This window comes from Balaenoptera acutorostrata, chromosome 16 (assembly GCF_949987535.1).
Source record: "Balaenoptera acutorostrata chromosome 16, mBalAcu1.1, whole genome shotgun sequence".
NCBI lineage: Eukaryota > Metazoa > Chordata > Mammalia > Artiodactyla > Balaenopteridae > Balaenoptera > Balaenoptera acutorostrata.
The window spans coordinates 24,529,306-24,552,375 of NC_080079.1; the positions used below are offsets into that span (position 1 = coordinate 24,529,306).

At 41.7% G+C, this 23,070-nt stretch overlaps 1 protein-coding gene across 1 annotated transcript in view; it reads right to left on the reverse strand.

The window, feature by feature from the left end:
* SORCS3 (sortilin related VPS10 domain containing receptor 3) overlaps window positions 1-23,070 on the reverse strand; it is a 601,251-nt gene that overhangs the window by 104,820 nt on the left and 473,361 nt on the right. The window contains exons 8-9 of the mRNA XM_057531046.1: window positions 14,677-14,766; window positions 6,639-6,818 (exon numbers count right to left, since the gene is read on the reverse strand). Of these exons, the coding sequence (XP_057387029.1) occupies window positions 6,639-6,818; window positions 14,677-14,766 (270 nt within the window). The remainder of the gene's footprint in view (window positions 1-6,638; window positions 6,819-14,676; window positions 14,767-23,070) is intronic.

Here is a 23,070-nt window from a genome sequence, read left to right on the forward strand (position 1 = left end):
AAATACATTTCTGTTGGCACCTAGCGGACTCATACCCATATATGCACGTATGTGTACACACATAGCTACATATATATCTGACACAAAAGTTCCAAGAAACACTACTTACCTTCACTACATGCAATGCAAAGGAACTGGGGAATGAGACACACATTTTAACTCTTCTCCATCCACGGAGGTATTTGGAATCTGATCAACTTAAACATGCTTCTTCCCACTGTGGTTTGAAATCAGCAGCATAGCTGCTGCTGTTGGCCCCAAGAGTTCAATGAGAAAGGTACCAGCTTGTAAGGTGGTCCCCAAAGAAGAGGGTAGTACAAGGCCCCAGGCCTGCATGACCCACTTTCCCTCTGGGAATCAATTTGAGGTGCAAAGGGACACTGAGAGCAGCCCCTTGGCAGAGCACTGAGTCCAGGTGGCATAATCATCTGTCGCTCACCCCCATGCCCTCAGGACAAGGAAGCCAGGGCTCTGCTGAGAAAAGCAATTACCATGGTTTGCCTTGGGCTGTCCCTAGAGTTGGACCTGTGGTGAGGGGCCGATGAAGGTCAGTTGGGGAAAATGTCCCCACGGAGTCTATAAGTAGCTGTCCCATCTGTCCAAAGAAGGGTAATGTAAGGTCATGATAAAGCAGTGGGTGGAGGGCAGGCACTAGAGACACAGAAAGCAATAAAACATCAATAAGATGAGCAAAGAGGCCAGAACACTAAGGATGGCTCAGAGTTTCATTTTATCCATCCAAGTATAGTGAGCTCATGATAGTTAGTCATTAGGAAATTTAAACGAAACTAATGAGGTGCCACTAGGACCCTAAAAGAATGTCTAAACACACGTGTGTGCACACACACACTCACACACACACAAAACTGATAATACCAACTGTTGTTAAAGATGTGAAGCAACTAGAACTCGCATACATCTCTGGTGGGGAAACAAAATGATACTGCCACTTAAGAAATGGTTTGGTGGCTTTTTATAAATATACACTGAGATTCAATCTAGCAATTCTACTCCTATGTATTTACCCATGAGAAAGAAACACTTATGTTCACATAAATGTTTATAGAAATTTTATTCATGATCACACAGAACTGGAAACACCTTGAATGACCTTCAACTGGTGAATGAATAAACAAACGAGGATATACCCAGGCAATGCAGTATTACTCAGCAGTAGAAAGAAAAGAACGTCTCTTGATATTCAACAACATGCATGAATCTCAATGTACTATGAGAAAGAAGCTAGACTCAAAAAACTCCCTTTTTTGCATTCATATGAAAATGTAGAAAAAATAAAACTGGAGGGACAGAGCAAAATCAGACTGGTCTGTCAGTGACTTTTGGTGGGAGGAAGATGACTACAAAAGGGCCATAAGAGGGAATATCGTGAGACAACACCTTATATGTTCAATGTTCTATATCTCGATTATGGTGGTAGATGCACATACCTCTGTCAAAACTCATAGAACCAAAAAGAGTATAACCAAAAAGGGTAAATTTTACTGTACATAAATTATACCTCAATAAAAAAAATGAATGTGAAAAAGAATGTATAATAGGAAGAGCCTAGGCTTTTTGGTCAAATTGACATGGGTTGGTTCAAACACAGCCTCACCCTTTACTAGCTGTGTGATCTGAGCCAAGTTACCAAACTCTCTGCATCTCTGTACTCTCACAGGCACAACAGGGAATGGTATCTACCACAAGGAGTTATTGTAATAGATAAATAAGAAAGAGTATATATATCGTTAAGGGTTGTGCTGTCCAGTAACATAGCCACTAGCTACATAGGGCTACTGAGAACTTGAAATGGGGCCAGTGGGACTAAGAAACTGACTTTTAATTTTATTTAATTTTAACCAATTTAAACTGAAATTAAAAAAAACTGATACCTGATCCAGTTATTGGCAAACTTTTAAGTATGCTTGGAATAACTTGGGTATGTGAATCTACCTTTTCTATTGTAAATTTTATGAAATATAAATGCTGATCAAGTATTTCTGGTGAAAATTTAGCCTATGAATTGAGATGCTTAAGAAGTGTAAAATATACCCAGGATACTGTAGACTTAGTATGACAAAAAATATAAAATATCTCATTAGTAATTTTTCATATTGAGCATATACTTAAATGACAGTATTTTGGATATTTTGGTTAAATAAAATATAATATTACAATTAATTTCACCTGTTTCTTTTTACTTTTTTTACTTTTTTCTCTTGATTTTAAAGTGCACGTGTAGCTTGTTATATATTTACTCGACAGCGTCAGTTTAAGGCATTACCTGGTATGCTGTTGTTATTATTATATAGAGTTACAAGTTGGATGCTTAATCCAGGAAAATATTGAAGAAAATGCAGCAGCTCAGAGAATGTTTCTACAATATAACTGAAAGTGTTGCAAAGAATATTTGTTACCTGATTTATCAGTGGAGAACATCTAGGAAGAAATGCAGTTTATAGTTAGAGATGTGAAAAAACCACTACAGAGCTCTATATGAAAAGAGTGTCATAAGAATAATGGTGAACACACATAATGAACTGCATTCATTGTCAACACCAGCCTTGTTTTGATGGAATGGCTCTGTTACCTTAAAGAAGAGATCATTATTTGGCCTTCAAGAATTATTTTCTCCCCTGATTATGTAATTACAGCCATGACAAGACTGCACTCTGACGAAGGGATTGGACAGAGCACAACAGGCTCCCTCTTCAGCAGGCAACTGCTCCAACAGACCAGGAAATGAACAATGCCTCACCTTAGATTTTAGGGAGTTGGGTGGGGTTGATCCCCTTGATCTCCAAGGTCTCTCAGTGCCAAGACCTACAAGGTGAACTTCTCAAATAAATGCTCACTTTCTTTGTCCCCTTTCCAATGTCAAGAAGAGGTTTGAGAGGTCCATGTGGAAGACAGAATGACACACCAATAGCTTTAAGCAGCTGTGGTCAGCTCGAGCCACCTCACATCTGTGTTAACTAAAGGCATCTCAGACATTTCAGACAAGGGAAAACAGATGTACCACCCTGTCACATTGTAATATAAAGCTTCACATTAACTTGGCATAGGGACTACCTCGTGCATACAATTATCATTTGCTAGATGTAAGGGAAAACATAGAGAAATACCAGCCCAGAGAATAAATGCCCGACTCTTCAGTCAAGCTGTTTACTAGCATCTTCATAGTCTTTATCCCCACTACTCTCCAAGGTCATTCGACATTCTAGGAAAATGGACCTCTACTCATCAGACTCTGGTCCTCTTCTTATGCTGGACTTTACCAGGCATGCCTTTCTCCCATACTCTAGCAGTTCATCATTTAAACCTACTCAACTGCAAGTCTCCCCAAATTCATCAAGTTAGAATTAATTTTCCTCTTAGTGATCCCATAACATGCAGGAATCGCACCTCTAATACAAGTTAGACTGTGATCAATACCCTACTAGAGTCACTTACGTCTTTCCAGGAGATTCTGAGTCTCATGTACAAGCCTCATCAAGCAAAATACATTTCATGAAAGTGTGTTACTTTCGCTGAATTGAACACGAAAGCTCACTGTTTTTTCCAGCTGTATTACTCAAGGGCATTCAGAGTCCACAAAAATTATAGTCTCTTTGCTAACTGGCCATATGGTACACAATCTCAGTTTCTATGAGAATCTCCAGTGAAGAAGGTTAAAGTCTAATGACCCCTAGAGACCAATTAAATTGGGCTTAATCTCCAAATCACAGAATGTATACCCAGGTGCAAAACAGCATCACCCTCTAAAAACCTTCAGTGTGGTCATGGTCTAGATAGTGTCAGGATATAATTTATTACCTTGGTATTAAATGCCTTCTAGAATCTGAACCCCAACTACTTATGCAGCACTCATTCTTGTACCTGACAACCATCTATTCTACGCAATTAGACTGGCTAGCTCACGGACTTACAAATCTACACTGTCTGCCGAACTCTTGGCTTATGTCATTCTTGACATTTGGAATGCCTTCCACTTCTTCACCTCTTCCTCCCCAGGGCAAAAGTACTGATAATCGGATTGGTAACATTGAGAAAAAGAACTGGTCTTTTACAGCACATCCCTAACTCAACTATTTTGGGGATCTGCCTGCAAAGATCACATCCTCTGCACCACAGTGCTGTGGTGTTACAGAGACAGGTTTCCATGGGAGAGCTTTTTATTTTTTTTTAACATCTTTATTGGAGTATAATTGCTTTAAAATGGTGTGTTAGTTTCTGTTTTTATAACAAAGTGGATCAGCTATACATATACATATATCCCCATATTTCCTCCCTCTTGCATCTCCCTCCCACCCTGCCTATCCCACCCCTCTAGGTGGTCACAAAGCACCGAGCTGATCTCCCTGTGCTATGCAGCTGCTTCCCACTAGCTATCTATTTTACATTTGGTAGTGTATATATGTCCATGCCACTCTCTTATTTTGTCCCAGCTTACCCTTCCCTCTCCCCGTGTTCCACGGGAGAGCTTTTGATTCACTATTTCTGCCTGTGACTGGATGGATGAGTTCAATTCTGGGGAGCAGTATTAGCAAGACCATTTCCTCCTACATGCTTTTCAAAGCCATAAAGCTGACATTTGATCTCCTTTTGTCTCACCCTTTGTTTCTGTCTCAAATGGTTTCATTCTTGGGCAGGTAAAAGAGGAACTTTGTTTACTGACCCCTTCAAAGCCCAACAAACTAGACTGCAAGCTCCCTGAGGGTAAGAACCCTTATCTTTCCTGCTTTCCTCATGGGCTGGAACACAATGCAGGGGCACGATCAACCTTGGTAAAAATGAATGGAGAACAAGGTCAACAGAATTGGTTCTAGGGAAGTTGCCTTGCCTGGTGTATCTTGCTTCTCTGTAGGTGCGATGACACCATGTATTTTTTTCCCCAAAAAAGACTGACTTCAGCAAGACAAAAAAAAATTGCATGTATCTTGGCACATTCTTCATTTTGATTCATGTGCCACTTCAGATCAGAATGTCTCACTGTTCTAAATGACCAAGGAGTTTCAGGCACCCTGTTTTAGGAAAGGAACTGCACACTGGCAAACTCACCCACCATAACAATAGAGTCAGAGAAACAGGAATTTCTCAGCTGAAAGGTCATCTGCAGCAATGTCCACCTCTCCTACTGGGCTCTGACCACAGGAGCATGAATAATCCTCTTACCTCTACAGGCTTACTTGTGCAAACAGGAATGGCCTCAGTCCTGGGAACATTCATCCAAACCTTCCCACAGATGTGATTTACTGCCCAATAACAAAGGTATATTTCTGCCTCCTGGTGTGATTAGAGGCATGAAAATGTAAGCTTCCCAAAGCCATTTACACCCCTAGTCATCTCTACTAGTCTTTACAACTTTAGGAAGAAACCTAGGCCATTTCCAAAGCTGGGACCTTGTTGCTAAGGGAATTATTTCAGCACTTGTCTACGTCCTAGAAAATCAGCGTATTTCTACCCTGACATTCACTTCTCTCCTTCTTTTTAACGTACTTGCATTCACCCCATGCCTTCTACCTAATAAAATAACTGGAATCTTATGTTTCCACCACTCTTAGTAACTGAGCAGCCAACTTAGATACCAGAGTAGGGATGCTGGAACTTTGACATGCACTGCTCAGAAGAGACCACTGTCAAGCAGAAGCCCATGCGCTGATCTCTCTGCTCTGACAGCCACTCCCGCTCCTCGAAAAGGAAAACTCACGATGGAGTAGCTCACCCATACCATCTGAGGCTACCGCCCACAACAGGAAACTTGTCCTGCTGTGAATGAATGACCTCCACCAGTACAGCCTGTGTGGGTCCGACCACAGGTCACTAGTAGATGTTGGATAATGAGACATGCCTCCTTTGCTCAAATCAATCCATCTAGTTGAAGTGGTCAGTCAAGTTCTTTCACTGCGAAAGATCACACACTAGAGGTATAAACAAGCAGTGTATCATTAGGGTCACTGAAACAATTAGTTTTTTTTTTTTTAAATCTAGTCTCTAAATGGAATCACTTGGTTTCCTAGATAAATTATTCTTTAACTGGTGGTCTCATTAAAAACATTCAATATAAGTGGAAACTCAATAAAGGTGATCATATTGAAAAAAAGATGTAAGTCACGGCCAGTTCTTCTCTATGCACAGGTGTTGGCATCTGGCGGCATTTCAGGGAAACCCTCACTCCTACCAGTGATATGTGCTTTCCTCTCCTATAAAGTTGTTCATAAAACATGATTTTCCAAATAATTTAAGGTATATAAATAGCACTAATCCCTCCACCCAGATCTCACAAAAAGAAGCACAGATTTGAAAAAAGTACTTAAGAGATCACTGAAGTCAAGTACCTTCACTTCTGGGTTGTAATCCTGCTCATACACATAAGACATTGACTTTAGCTCCCATTTGTTGAAGGCTTATTGAGTCAACCACCACACTAGATGCTTTACAAACATTATCCCTCATTCTCACAACAATCTCATTAGATCAATATTTTATCCCCATTTTACAGGTGAGGCAATTGAGAAGGTAAGTCCCTTGCCCAAAGTTACAACTGCTAAGTGTACAGCTGAGATCTGAATTCAGGACCATCTGACTCCAATGCTTGTGTTCATACTGTTAAAACTCATGAAATCTTGGCTACATACCTCATACAATTCAATAATGATGTTTCCCATCAGACCTCTGCTGCTCTTAATGTTCTCCATGGCCAGGGTGAAGTAGATCCCACGTGTGTCTGAGATGTAGAGGTTGTACGTGTCATTCTGGTTCCATTCTTGGACAGCTGCGAACACTTGGTTCTCATTGGTACTAATGATGTGCATGTCCTGTAAGAAGATGGAAGGCCTGTAAGGCAGCAGATCTTCATATCTCCTTGCCCACTGAGACCCAGAGTAATTACCATGACTTATGAAATGGTTGAGAAAAAGCTTGAGTTATAGGCAAGGTTAAACAATTCTGTGTCGGGCCAAGGCTATAAATTATGAGCTTCATGATTTCTGTTACTTGCTAAGTGACAGTAAGATGGGTGTAAGGGGCTTTGGTGGGTATGATTTTCCATGGCTTCAAGGGATTTATCCACTTTCATTTTTTATTTTTATAACTGAAAGTTGGTCTTTGCTAACAGAGACATACAACCTTGCAAGGGGAAACCCACACGTGCAAAAATGACAGGTCCTATCCCTTCATTAGATCTTCATTTATGATTTCAAACTTTTTAGTGTAACGGTTTTCACACCTTTCTTTGGAATCTTCAGATGGGGATTGCAAGAAGGGTGGCACAGAGGCATAGCCGATGGGTGGGGCTCTGGGCTTCCAACTCTGTTGTAAACAGAGCGGCACTATTGAGATCTGATATGTCCTTGAGTTCTGTGTAATATTTTAGGAGTGAAAGGTGAGGGGGGTTCTGCTGCTAATACAGTAAGGTTTGAAAACCACAGATATACAGGAAAGGATACTCACTCTAGAATTTAGTGTTCTGGGTCATAATATAAGCTCTGCTATAAGTCAGCTGTATGATATTGGATGCATCAGTTTCCCTGAGCTTCCATTTTCTCACTGAAAGAGTGAAGAGGTTGGGCTACCAATAAAAATAGCTAACATTTGGGCACATTCTAAGTCATCTAAATGTATTAATTAAAAAATCCAATAATTCTACAATGGAGGTAGTATGATTATTCCTGTTTTACTGAGGAGTAAACTAAGGCACGCAGAGGTTTACCAACTTGCTTCAGATTACATAACTCGTTAAGTAGCCAAACCATGTTTTGAACCTCTGTGATATGACTCTAACCTAATTGTTAGCTTCTAACTATTTGTATATACAGCCTCTAAATCAGATGTTGCAAACCAATGACCCATGAAATGAATATGAATCACAATTGTTTGGTTTGACCATAACCTCTATCAAAGACCTGAAAATGTAGTATTTTAGGTAGAGTCAGCACTCATTGGAGTCTTAGCCCTACATACCTATGATCTGCCCTTATACATTAATGTTAACTTCTTGGTCCCTGAAGCCACTTTAGTTGTATTCCTGGACTGGGTCATTTCTAAAATCAAATCTAATAGTTCAGAATTCAAAATCATTTTTAAAAGCCAGTTTGCATATGTGGCTAGGCACTGTACAAAGATTACCACAAACTCAAGTCATTACCTAAGGAACTTACACTGTCAGGAAGAAATGTTAGCCTGGATAGATATTGGACTAAATAAGAGTAATTTTAAAAATGTATAACTATACAGGTGTATATGCCAAAGAGTAATATCATCCCAGGAAAGCAAAAAGAGAGGCACCCTTGTCACTGTGGCAAAAAACACTGGTAATAGGGACACAGGCAAGTGGAGTGACAGTAAGTAAATAACTAGGGTGGATCTAGCCTTCACCTTATTTGACAACCTTTCCCAGAAATGGTTTCAACAAAAAAAAGGAGGCAGCAATGTCTCTAATGTCAGAACCATGGAGAGCTCCTCCAGGCCAATTGTACAAAGAAGCAAACTCATCTGGACAGCTGAGAGGGGGTAAAAGTGAGAAAGTGAGTTCTGGATCTTTTATTGGAGATTCTCCATCAGATCTCAGCCTCCAGCCTTGGACTCCCTACGCCACCTTGACTAAGACCTCACTTGCTCATTTGTGCTTTCACACCTTGTAGAATTACAGGTTCCTGCTGAGGTGCTTGAAAATGGAAATAAGGCTTACTCTTAAAAACCAGGTGATGAAGTCACGCTGTGTGGTGTGGAATGAAAGCCCAAGAACCCAGTAGGAGGGGAAATCGCAGCTGCAGGAAATATGGATTAAATTCACTTAACCTGTTAAAAATGCAACAGAAATGCCTGGCTTTCCCCAGATGTTTTGGTCATAAAAATGAATGAGCTAAGTTATTTTAGACTAAACTAATGTAAAAGAAGTGAGGGGGAAAAAACAACTTAAAACACTGGCGCATGGTCAGGATTGGAGGCAGTCTGATTTGCTGTGAGTGCATCTTAGTTTAGACCCGCACTGGGACTATGTTACCTGGTGAGCAGGTATTCCAGGCTCTAGGATGACAGACTACTCTCTAGTATATAGAATTATGGGATGTCCACTTGAGAAATCCTTAATTTATCAAAGTCACTTAGCTAATAAATTATATTACTAAGATTTGAACCTAAGACTATCTGAATAAAGAGGCTAAACTCCTTACCAGTGGGGGTATAATTCGGTGTGTATCAAAATGACCTGGAGATCCTAATAGCATGCCAACTCATAGGTCCCAATGCCTGAGATTCTGATTCATTATGTCTGGTTGTGGAGCCTTAGATTCTACCACCTGAGCAAGCTCTCCAGATGATTCTAGTGCATGCAATCCAGGGAATCACTTTTTGAAAAACTCTGAACTATGTGCCCTCTCTCCTAATAGGTCTTAGAGTTGAATAGGGGTCAACCAATAATGAGAATATTAAGTCTTCCAGGACAAAGAAAAGCACCATTAGTTAAAAATGGTCCGATAGGAATCTGAATGACAATAAAGCTTACTTCTTTCATCTTGCTACCCTAATTTAACTCCAAAGCATGTGTCACTTCCTTATTAAAACAATTATAAATAACACTCCCCCTACATCCTCCCAATACAGTCACTAGGGAGAATCACGGTTGCTTTTTTGAAAATCTAAACCTATGACTTCCTAGGTGAACAATAGTAAAAATACTTCCATGTTATTGAAACATTTTCTTGTAATTCGGGCCTAATGTAACTTCATTCATTACAGAAACACCTATGTTATTAAGCATTTGCCATGTGCCAAACACCATATATAAATACAGACAGGAACAAAACGTAGAACCTGACCTCAAGAATACGCCCATCTGGTGGTGGAGACATCACAAACTCAGGTGGCCTTTCGTGAACTTGACTAAGGACTACAATAGACATACTGAAAACGGTGAACAAAGGCTTACAGGTGAGAGACAGGTGGAGTATTCAAGGGAATGTATGGCACTTGGAATAACCTGAAGGCAATTTTCCGCTGAGGGAGGTGAGGACAGACAGTGGCCACATCATAAGGGGTTCTGTACGGCACACCGAAGTCCTACCCTGAAGGAAGTACAAAGCTGCCACAAGATTTGAAGCAGGAGAAAGGGAGGATCAGAGTTGGTTAATTAATGCATAGGTTTTGTTGACGATGATCAAGTTCATTACATGATAATATCCAATGTGGAAGCATTGTGAAGAGGGGATTTAAATGGGGCAATGCTAGAAGGAAGGGAGAAGGCTTAAAAGGTCATCACAACCATCTAGGCAGTAATGCACAAGGGCCTGAACCGAAGAAGTAGATTCTCTATGAGAACTCTATGAAATGAACTTGTGAGATATTAAGGAGGTAGAACCTACAGAAGGGAGAAGGACATATCTTGAATATCTCAGATACCTGAATTACAAAATTTTCTGCTTTTTATTTAGAGTATTCATTACAATCAAAATGAACAATCACTTCCATAATTATTTGTGTGATATCTGCCTCTCTCATTAGACTATAATGAGTTCTCAGATGGCAGACACTATGTCTCTTATTTGTCACTTTATTTTTAGTGCTTACCAGAGTATCTAGCACATGGTAGACATCCAACAATAGTTCACTGAGTAAATAAATGGAGTAAGTAAATAAAAGGAGGGGATATAAGGGTCAAAAGGTAGAGACTCTGAGCTCAGCTGTTAAACGTGTTCTTTAAGGGAATGTACCTCGAATAGGCAGTTAACGATACAGTTCAGAGTTTAATGGAGAGATATCTGCTGGGGCTGTGGATATAGGAGTCATCAGTGTGAAGAGAAGGGATGAGGTCACTCAGGAACCATGAAGAATGCAACGGGAGTTTAGGAACATCGCCACTTTAAGGATGGCAAGGGAAGGGGATCCAGAAAAGGAAATCAGGAGAAAAACACTGCCAAAGGGAAGAGTATCAAGTGCGGATTTTTTTTTTCCCCCAACAGTGTCAGATGCTCCAGAGAGTTAAAAAAAAAAACAAACCAAAAGATAAAGATGTAGAGATGTCTAATTGGATTTGGCATGCAGGTGGCCACTGGTTACAATGGCTAGCAGATTTTTAATGGGACAGTGGAGAGATGGATGTGGGAGAGCTGAGGGCAGCTAGCAGTAGGTTCAAGAATGAATAGAAAGTGAGAAAAGAGGTTAAAACTACAGATAACTCTTTAAGAAGTGAGGCCACGGCACAGCAAGGAAGGATAAATCAGTATTCGGGGAAATGTAAAAATTAAGGACAATTTTCCTAAGGAAATTAAGGAAAGGTTAACATCATTGTCATTATCATTATAATAAATCATCTAAAACATATTTCCCCCTGTTCTCTTTCATTATTCAAAGTGGGATTAACTGTATTCTACTGTCAAAACAAACCCAGACTCAGGTAAGGAGAGAGTTGGTTGGAAAAGACTATTAGAATAGGGAGAACACTCTGATCAAAGTATCTGCAAGCACCTCAGAGTGAAGGCAGAAAAGAATTACTCGTATTGGGAGAAGTAAAGCAAGGCTAGCATGAACTGCGGGAAGTGGGGTGAGTAGTTAAACAGGAAATGGTTTTCCTTAGGGTCAAGCGATTCTCGTAAGGAGAAAAGCCGGACTTAAGTCTGGTCCAGTCAAATTAGCAGGCATTTTGTCCAGATTGGTCAGTGGGGACAAACAGTTCAGCGAATCATGTATGAGACAAAGAACAGGAATCTGGTCTTGCCAGAGGTAAATATGGGGCACATTTAAGAGAAGGGGGGTTCTTTGCAGTAAGCCATATCCAGGAACACAAAAGGGTGGGGGGATTTCTTAAATGTTGCTGTTTCCAGGAGCTTGGGGCTCAAGTCAAAGCTCAACACTGTTACTGCCAAACTGAGTTCCGTACAGAAACAAACCAACCAACAGGAAACAATTTTTTCTCTTGCAGAAATGACAGAGTAGCGAGTTAAGAACAAGTCCAGAATCTAAGAGGCAAGAGGAGGTCTATCAGAGTCAGAGGGGTCCAGTGAGGCCGGCAACTCTGAGAGCAAGAGCAGCCTGGGACACGACCCCACGAGGAACTCGCCCAACAGGTTAAGAGCGTCAGTAGTATTTCCCCTGGAACACAATCGCTGCTTAGACTTGCCCAGCGCTTTACACTTTACCAGCAACGAGCCATTTGCTGCATCCTTACAACTTTGCCAGATGGAATGGTGGTATGATGCCCATTCTACAGATGAGAAGACCTGGGCTCACAGATGAGCAGCAGGCAGAGCTGGAATGAAAGCCCTGGGTTTCTGCTCTTGAGCTCCATCTCCTTTTCCCGAGGCTGCCATGGCTTCTGTCATCTGTCTCCAAGCCCTCCGCAGGTGCGTGCTTTACACGGCCATCGGCCTGAGACTCAGCGCCCGCCCGATGCCCAGGGGCTGGGTTACTGAGGACTCAGCACAAGGCTGCTGCTCTTAATAACGTCACTCTTTATTAATGGTCTTCATCTCCTTCCCTGCAAAACACTCGGAAGCCATGGAGTGCCCCAGGGGAGTGTATTCTGAACAGTCAGCTGGGAGTAGAGGTGGGAGGGCCGTGATGATGGGCAGATCTGCCGTGTTTCTGTTTCTAAGCAAGATGCCCAGCAGCAACTGCACCACAACGTGGAACGGCAACAACTTGCTTAAAAGCCATTTCCATTTTTAAACAATGGAAAGAACCAGTCTCCCTCCACCCACTCTGTCCTCACCTCCTCGGCCCAGGCTATGAAAACCCGGCCAATGCCGACGAATGAAGGGGATCGATTACCATCCAGCTATCTTCACGACAGCCCTCATGTCAACGAGAAGCTGTTCTGGATGAAGTTCTATCAAAGGGGCTGCACGGAGGGTAGTCTACCACAGTAAATTGCCATGGGGTTGCTAATCACTGATGGAGTGTTCTAGGGTTGTGATTGATGCCAGGCTTCATTTATCCCCACCTGCAGCCACATTGCCCAGGGGAGCAAACTGCTTGCTTTTCTGAGAAATTTAAAAATACATACAACAGGCATACATACAAGAGGCAAAATAGGCCCTACATGGAGAATGTGGTTTGGAAAGTTCCTGAAACTCTTTTCCTAGGCCAATACATGGAAATCACCAGGCTACTGCTAAGGGTCATTCTCCTTTAGAAAGAACATGATCGAGAACTTCCGCTTCCTCATTTTCTGCAGGCAGGGATATCTCTTTCCTGCTTGGGTTTAGAGTATCTGATGGGTACATCCTGCAAGCATAGTCCTAGACAATGGGTCTATAAAGCCAATCACAGGGACATTAGAGAAAATGAGAAATTAATGCCCACGGCCCCTGAGGCTACTTCCCATGGTCCCTGCGAACCTCGTCAGCCTCTCCACCTCTGTCTGTGGAACCCAGTCTCTCAATATGGTTTTCCAGTTTGTTAAATGAACCATACTCTCTCTTAAAATCGGGCCAGTATATGTATTTTCTACCAGCTTCCCGAACACTTGCTTGCAGGGTTAACTCCATATCTGTCTTGAATCATCTTAAGCATCACTATCTTTAGGAAACTCGTCTTCTCTACCCATATTTGGTGAGCTCCAACTACCATGTCACAATGGCTCTTGAACTTCTGTACCTATAATACTCCCTACACCCACAGTTGCTTGTTCAGTGTCTCTTCTCCACCAGAATACAAGCTCCATTAAGGCAGGGAACGTTTGTATCTTATTTACCACTCTAACCACAGAGCTTAGTTCAGTGCCTGGCACAGAGTAAAAACTTAAATGGAAGAAATAATAGATCGATGGGTGAATAAACAAAGGAACAAATGAATGAATGGGTATGTGCATGCTTACATGAATAGGTGAATGTATAAAAGCAACCAGGGGTAGATGTTATCCACCTTCTTATCCCATAATCCCTTCTACCTCTGTACTCATTTCGCTTTTCATGATATGTTTCCTAGCACCAACTTAGAGATCCAAGTCTTTGTAATATTACATTTGATAACATGTCCAACCTCAGACTTTGCTTCTTTGCAGCCTTAATAGGTGATACAACTAAAGCCCTCTCACGTTCACACCGAGGTTCTAAGATCTGTCTCCTCCCAGAAGCCATTGTTCACAGGGGATGAGGTCCACAGAGTAAGTTTTATGATTTTCTAATACAGGAGTTAAAATGCCATGATTTGATATTAATGTTATAGTAAATTACTCCTTTTTAATTACTCATAGTGGCAGAAGGGAGAGGAAGCACAGGCAGTGCATTTATATTCAGCATTAAAAGGTAGAGAGAAGCAAGAAAGCCATGAGACTAACCTGTCCGCATCTATCTACCTATCTATCTATCTATCTGTGGCTTCTGCCTGGGCCATTCTAAGCCTGGCCCTCTGCTGGTCAATAAGGCCCTTGTGAAAGGGAGGGGCCCTCAGAAGAGATTGCAAAGCTAGTGTTCCTTTCATTACCAGTCCTGGGAAATGACCCAAGATCGTATCGGATGTTTGAATCATAGGAAATCAAAGCTCTTGCCTGTGTACCCTGCTGAGAGGGGAACACAGAACCCAGATTCAGCGACACCGGCAGAGGCTAAACCCCGCAGTGGTAGGTCAGGCTGAATGCCAGCTGTCTCCCAGGCAGGGATCAAACCTTCTGCAGCCCAACAGGGCAGCCTCTCCCCACCGCTTTATCTGGCAGGACCCAGGGGAGCAGGAGGTGCGTACCTTGGGAAGCGAGTACTTGGGCAGCTTTATCTGAGTGAAGGCTTCTCTTCGGTAAGACACGTAGTAGCTGGCTCTTCCACCAGTTGTTACCTGTATCGTGGGGAAAACACAAAAGGTCAGATGGGGCTACGGATCACGGCACAAGGTGGAAAGCAGTAGCCTCTCCATCAACAGGCACAGTAGGTTTGTGAAAACCTTTTAGGGAATACTCCCTGTTGGCTTTGATCCTCCAACCCCACAGTGCCCTGAGTTGCTCCTGTGACACAGCACTTAGACAATAAGTCAGCAATTCCAACAGTCTTTCTCTGTGGCTGGCAATGTCTGTGAGAGCAGGGGCTCTGTACTCTGTCACGGTGCTCTGAATACATACACACTTAATAAATATTTTCAACTGAAAACAGAGAAGCTACTGATGTCTGCTGTACCCATGATCTATATATTCTTTTTTTTTTCAGCAGCTTTTAATCCACTGCAACGATGACATGATTGTCAAAGAAAATTTGTTTTGTATCTGAACAATTACTATTGCTCAAAGCCTTATTACTTTGAAATTAATTTCACTTCCTCTCTGAGCACAATTTTTTTCCTTCCAATTTACAAATCCATGCATTGAGCAGATATTTACTGATTCTTTCCATGTGCTAGTTAATTAAAGGCATCAAAAGTCAGAGAAAGAACTCTGGATTTGAAAGTCAGAAATCTTAGGTCTGAGTCTCAGTTCTACTAGCTCATGGCAGGGGGAGTCAACATCTGAAACCTCACTTGGCAACAGATGGATTCTTAGAGAAACCTGGAAACCACTCCAAGAGATGGTCCCCTGGCCTGGGCTTGCTGGAAAGTCTCACCAACATGGCATAGATCTGCAGATGGCTGCTCTTGGCCCAATTATCCTAACTCAGGGGAAATTAATATTCACAGGAGAAGACAACATAGCGGGCTCAGAGGAAATAACAGGAGGACAGTCGCAAGCAGGCTGTTGTGCTGAGGAAGTAATCACTGGAAGCCCAGGCTCCTGCTGAAGACAGGCCAGTCCCCTGACCCTGGTCCAACCCTAGTGCCCATCCACAGTGGCTGCTGGGAGCAGGAGGGGTATAACATCTCTACTGAAAGCCACCCGTCACTCCTCACTCCAAGAGGTGGCATTTCCCATGGCTCTGCCTTGACCTGTGCAGATTGCAAGCCCACAAAGCAGGCACCACAAGCTGCCAGGTAGAACAGATGTTCAAGTCAGCGTGAAGGCAGAACCTTGGAAAAAACTTGGTGCAAAGTCTTAGGCTGTGAACCAAGAGGAGAGACTGGTTTCCCCCTGATGGTCACTGCTATCCTTACATCTCTATTTTCTAATGAGAATCATTCTTATCTCGTATTCCAAGACTTTTTTTTTTTTAATAAGACATCTGTTCTGAATCTATATTGTTCCGTGTTGGCTTAGAGGTGGGGTATTGACAGATTAAGACCAATGAGTTGCTGAGAAGTCTTTTGTTTTTCTTTTTTAAATATATCTCAACTATATAGAATCAGATTAAAATATAACCCTTGGTTCTAAGCACAGCACCATTAGTCCTGGCATGATCCTATTTATTTGCTTCTTTAATTTGGTTTTATTTTTAATTATAAAACCAACACATGTAAATGTACCTGCAAACCCAAGAACTAGATCAGTAGTTTTTAAACTTCAGCATGCATCAGAATCGCCCAGAAAGCTTGTTAAAACTCAGACTGCTGGGCCCCACCCACAGAGCCTCTGATTCAATCAGTCTGGGATGAGGTCCAAGAATTGTCTTTGCTAATAAGTTCTAGATGATGCTGATGCTGCTGGTCTGGGGGCCACACCTGGAGCAGCACAGAACAAGAACTTCAGTGCCAACTGACATGCACCTCTATGCCTCTGTGCTCCTCGCCTGTCCTGACCCCTGCCTCCCTCTGAGATGTAGCTACTGCCCTGAATTTTGTGTTTACAGTGATAATAAAGTCTTTTTAAAATTAAGGCGAAATTCATACAACATCAAATTAACCATTTTAAAGTGTACAATTCGGTGGCATTTAGAACCTTCACAATGTTGTATGACCACCACCTCTGACACAGTTCTAAATCATTTGCATCACTCCCACCCAAGAAGACCCTTTACCCAGTGATAAAGTTTTTAAACCCCCAAATATATCCTCTGGTCACCTATCATGTGCTTGAAAATCAGCTCTCCACAGAACATCCTGAATTTCACCAACCTCACCCTTAGTGAATTAGACCAGTGTCAGAATCCCGTTACTAATGCTGGCCAGAGGTCAGCAATTAAAAGCAGCATTTCCCCCGAAGACCTGGTCACCTCCACAGGGAACAAGATGACAGCACCACCAGGCTTCTTATCAGCACCACAGAGCAAGGCAGGGCCCCTTGGGGTTTCTAACTTACCAGGGGCCAAAGGAGAACAGAGTGGTCCCCTTGATAGGGTCCCGCTGACCTGACTCTGGAACTCAGCCCAGCCATGCCTGTATGGCCCTGTGCAAGCACAGATTCTCTCTCTCTCTCTCTTTCACACACACACACACACACACACACAAAAGCTCACACACACAACCTGGGAGAGTTTCTGCTTAAATAAAGCATGAAGATGGAATTACACTTCAGAACTACCATGGAATAATCTAAAACATTAAAGGGCTGCACGAAGCCCAAGGAGCCCAGAGGTTCCCCAGTACCTCTGATGCCATAGCATCCCCCAGCGACATCAAGCTGGCTCCCGCAGCTCTGCCTCTGTCCTGGCTGTCCACTCTCTGTACTGCAGAAATCCAGCTGATACTTTAAACTTCAGTGTAAGGCCCCGGAGTTCATGGAAGGGTTGTAGATGCCACCAATTCATTATAACTTCTCCCTCCTCTCATCTCCTGAATTTTGTTATTTCCATTTCTATAGCACTTTCATCATTTACTCTTGTGGTGCACATATACCTATAATGATCCCTCCATGTCTTATTATAAGGGTGTAACTTCTTGATTACTAAGTAATGCTGGTCTCACGGCAGGCGATTAGGGGATGCATCGTGATAAAAATAATGATAAAACTGTCATCAATTGGGTTCATCTACCATGCTCCAGAACCTCCCTTACATAAATTATCTAGTTTAATCCCACTGACAACCCTGCAGAGTCTATAAGGTATGGAATGACTTGCCCAAGATAAGACAAATATGAACCTAGTAAAGATTGGCTCTAAACCTGTTCTCCTCCTCCTGTGACTGAGACAAATCCTCTATTTATCTTCCTCGTGTCAACAACTGTAACATTTCCTTAATTCCAACATCTTTAAAAAATTTTTTGTAAATCTCTGTAATTGACTTGTGTGTATACGTTTGTGTTTCTTCATATTCCCAGAGAATCCGCCATGACATTGACACTGCATCTTAAAAATGATGTCTTCTTAGAAGAGAAGTGAGGTAATAAAAACCAGAGGAATAGTAATTACCATGCAGTGAGAAAACATATTACGTGGAAGATGCTACAGTAAGCAGTTTATAAACCATACTTCATTTGCACTTATAGATATACATATACATATACATATATATATTCCTGACATGTAGAGCATATATATATATGCTCTACAGGTCAGGACATTGAGGCTGAGAGAGGTCACTAATTTGCCCAACATCATACAGCCTTTCATTGTCCCAGCCAGTGTACAGCTCCAGCCTATGCTTAAAAATGTAACTAGGAATGAGCACATCTCCAAAACGGCAGGCATAGGGCAGGAAGTCAATACTTACTGACTGAACAATGAATTGTGATTCATTCGCTTAACCAGAGAGCCTCTGAATTCGATTTTCTCCATTGTTTAGTGACTACACGGCGGCTGTAGAGAAGAACTCCATCCCTGCCCAGTCCCCGCTGGTCACAGGGACTTATCTCCAAATAGGAGTTCTAGCATTCCCCCTTAGCACTCCCTGTGCTGGAATGATACTAGCCTAGTGCCTTTGCTGCCTCTCCGTTATTATTTGTGTGGTTCTCTGGCAATCACACAAGGAAGGAATAAAGTTTAGCGACTATTAATCTATTTTGATGAACTTTTCTCTTCCTTACAAGCAAATGTGCTGGCACTGTAAATCCCAGAGATTATTACTACTTTCCCTTTCAGTGACACCTTTTATTTTACATTTGATGGATGTCATCCAATTATTTGCTCTGGGACCATCCGTCATGCTAAACACAGAATTAGCTGGGCCTCTTCCTTACTAATGACTGGCTCGTTAATCTGATTTTCTGGATTTCCATTTTACAGGTTTAATTGGGCTCCTGGCCAGTGAAAATGATTCCTTTGGACAAATGCATTGGCCGTTAAACACATCTGTCTCTTCTGACTTGTTCCCATGCCTGTCGTAACCAAGTCTAAACTGACATATCCTATATTTTTTTCACTTCTCCTTGCTTCTGGATGATGACTTGCCCCGTAGGAGAGAGAGAAATTTGCCCCCCAAAATGGAACCAGAGGGCCTTGAGTCATATTGAGCCTGCTTCTTCCATAGATAGAAGAAAACTTGTAATGTCTCTAGAATTCATAAGTGGGCATAGGTAATCTGAGGAGAGAAGCAGAAACTAATATTTTCGAATATTTATCATGTGATGAGTGCTTTAGATCCACATACTATTCAATATCCACAATAATTATTACTGTTATTATTGTTAAAACTATTATTAGTACCCTACAAGGTAAAAGTATTGATAATATAATGTTTTTTGAGCATTTATTAAATACCAAGCACTATTCTTCTGTATGTACCAGCTTTCTGTTTTATGGTCAGAGGAGAAACTGAGGCATAGGGAACTTATACAACATACTCAAAGACACACAGCAAGTAAATGGTGGAGCTGGAATTTGAACCCAAGTTTATCCGACTGCAAAGTTTATGCTGGTCCCGCAGACTATGTGAGGTTTCCAAACCTCTCTATGGAAGGGAATGGATCCCAGGTCATTCAGTTCCCAATTTCCCGGATAAGATGCCCACCAACAAGGCAGATCTTTCTCTGGTAGGGTTCATGTCAATTTCCCAGCCCTGAGAAATCAACGCTCTATTGTTGCACAGGAGTGAATAGTGCTGCTATTGAAATTGGTGAATAAGAGGGACTATAATGGAAATAAATTCAGCTTACACGAGAGCTGCTGCCCTCATAGGAAGTGACATTTAGAAGCTTTTCCAGCTAGAGGACCTTGCTGGGTCCAGTACGATGTGAAGAATCTGTCCAAGCCAAGAGAAGTGACCATCTTTATAGGCATACGTTAGTTATTTCTCACACAGCCCTTGCATTGTTTCCTCTTCCTTAAAAAATGAGAGGGAACAGCTGAGTGTTATGATGCACAATGAACTTTTCCAATTTCTTCGCTCATTAATTCTATTCAGATTATTTAAAATAAGTCTTGACGTTGTTAGGCCTTTCTCTTCCTCTCCACCTACATAATTCCTTTAAAGATCATACTTCTTCTTTAAGAACAAAGAAACAGGCTTCTGACTACCGGGCCATAAGAGTCAATAAATAGCCATGGGTCTCATTAGGATGCAGCTTTAAGTGTCAGGATGGCTTCTCCATGGCAGGTTATGTCGCCTCTGTCATCTTGAGTTCATTTTCTGAAAGCGCTCTGCTAAGGCACTACACTATGTGTCAGAATCAAACCTGTGTTCAGCATTTAGAACAAGACACCTATCAGCAAGCCATCTCCTCTGCTAGACTGTTTGATGTTGAATTTAGTGTTTGTCAAACTGGTGTTTGCTCGTTTTATGTCCTAGAGGCTCTGGGATATTAATGCAATATGCAGTTTTATTTGCCTGTTTCTAGAAAGAGTGGGTCTAATGCTTAACACAATACTCCTGCTGAGGCTGAACCTCTTTGAAACAGATTTGCCCATGAAATTTTTTATTGGGCCCCTAACATAGCCCCAAAATGGCTTTACCAAGAATAGATTTGGGATAAGATAGCTGATGTGAAGCCAATATTGCTCTCTCTCTCTTTGTATGAGGGATGTGTGTGTGTGTGTGTGTGTGTGCGCGCGCGCGCATGCGTGTGCTTGTAGGGCCGGTGTTGGAGGGAAGACGTGTACTGAGGTTGCCAGCGCACTATTGGCCAAAAAATACTGACAAATCAACTGCCACTTTCACCAGTCCTGCCAAGAGACTTCTTGGGGCCTTTACTGCCTATGGGGAATGCTAGTAGGTAGAGAAAAGGTGGTGAGTTAGAAAAGTATGCGACAAAGACCATGTCTAGATCTGGACCACACAAACAAGAAGAATCAGTAGGCCTGACTCTCTGAGACTGTTTTTTCAAATATAATAAAGGAGCTAGGCTTGATAAGTTTCCAATTACATATTTTCAAAGAAGACTCTTCTTCTGATTTTTAAGCATTATAGCACATTGGTTGGGATCCCAGACTTGTGTTTGAATCCTGCTTCTGCCATTTGCTGGTTTGGTGACCTTGAACGGTAATTTAGCCTTCCTAATTTTTTCTTCTGGAAAATGGAGACATTAATGCTACCTAATAACACGTTATCATGAGGAATGAATCTACCATGGCATGTAAAGAGTTTTAGCCCTATACCTGACACATCCTAAGTACTCAGTGCATATTACCTGTCCCTGCTGAACTAGAGGCATAGATGCCTGTATCAGTCTAATATCTTAGAGGACTCAGGGTGACTGACCATGGCAATAGTTTATATGTAAACTGGAGGCTGTTCAGGAAGTGTCAGGGTTGCCACAGGGATACCTGGTCCGAATCGACCAGGGATAGAACACTGAAATTCTTCTTGTTGCCCTCAGCAAGGATGACTTTGTAGAGAAGACCACCTATGGAGACCACAAAGTCAACGTGTTTTGTGCCAGAGATTTGACCATTAAGCAGCTGCAAGTCTTATCTTCATGTTTTAGCTTTTATGATTTAAAAGGAAGGGAAGAAGTTCTTGGGATGCCCACTTGACCCTGCAAAATGGAAGTTCATTGTCTTTCCTCTCCTAGTTTTGTTGGGGGATAAAAAGGCAAAGATAATAAGTGCAGCAATAAAAAAAAGAACTGATATGGATTTGTATTGCCATCCTGGAGTATAAAATTTGGGAGCGTTCGAATACTCCCAGTTAATATAATAACAGATAAAAAGCTAAAACAGAGACAGTCTATGTTGAGTTCTGGATCAGGATGCCAGAGCTTCACAGAAAAAGGAAACGCTACCCATGGAAACCATAAAGACAAATGTTAAAACTTACTATCAAAACGCCTCCCCTGCTTCCTCTTTCACAAATGTCCCTGTTTCTTGTGTACTGTGAGTTTAATATGGTTTTGTAAAAGACGAACTGAGAAAGGGCTAGAAAAGATATTGCAAGGAGTCAAGCTTATATAGTCTTCCTACACTTATGTAAGTTTTTCTCTTTGAGATATCACATAGCCTATTTCCTTTATACAGGTAGACATTATGAGGTCAATTAATTGGCTGAAATCTTCCCAAGCCAGGCTCTGTCTTTTCTATAACATCCCAGAATTTCAGAAAACAAAAACTAAAGAGTGGGAAAGGAGAAGGAAGAAAGGTAAAAGATCTCAGTATCTGTAACATCTGTGATTCTAGTTTCAGCTTGATCATGTATCAGACACGCAATTTTAGGCATGGTAACTAGTCTCTTGGAGTTCCAAGGTTATTTTTATATGAAAACGGAACAAATAATAATTATCCTTCTCTTACAGAAAAGTAAATGCGATAAGATAATAAAATGCTTTCATGTTAACTATAAATTGTTTTACAAATACAATGAGTAGGGTGTTATGATTGACCTGTATATGTACCCAGGAACCCAAAGATTTTAGAAGTATTCTCACTGACAAATTGCTGTAGAATGAATGTTTGTGTCCCCCCCCAAAATTCGTATGTTGAAAGGTAATCCCCAATATGATGGTATTTGGAGGTGGGGCTTTTGGGAGAGACCAGGGTTCTTATAAAAGAGACCCCAGAGAGCTCTCTCTTTTTCTACCATGTAAGGACATGGCAACAAGGTAGCCGCCTATGAACCAGGAAGTGGACCCTTACCAGATACCAAATCTTCCAGTGCCTTCATCTTGGACTTGCCAGCCTCCAAACCTGTGAGAAATAAGCTTCTGCTTTTATAAACCACTCAGTCTACGGCTTTTATAGCAGCCTTAGTACAGAAATCAAGGTGATGATCCACATATGCCCACTCTATTGATTGTTTGGGGCATTGACATTTGCCATTGGGCCAGTAGCTATATATAGTCTGTAGGGCTATAGCTATCTACAGACTGAAACGTTAGAGGCAATACAGAATATGAGAAGAAAAGCAAGAAATGGATGGGCAGAGCTATAGATCAGATGTGTCTTCAGCCACATGGGATGAATGGCAGGTGCACATA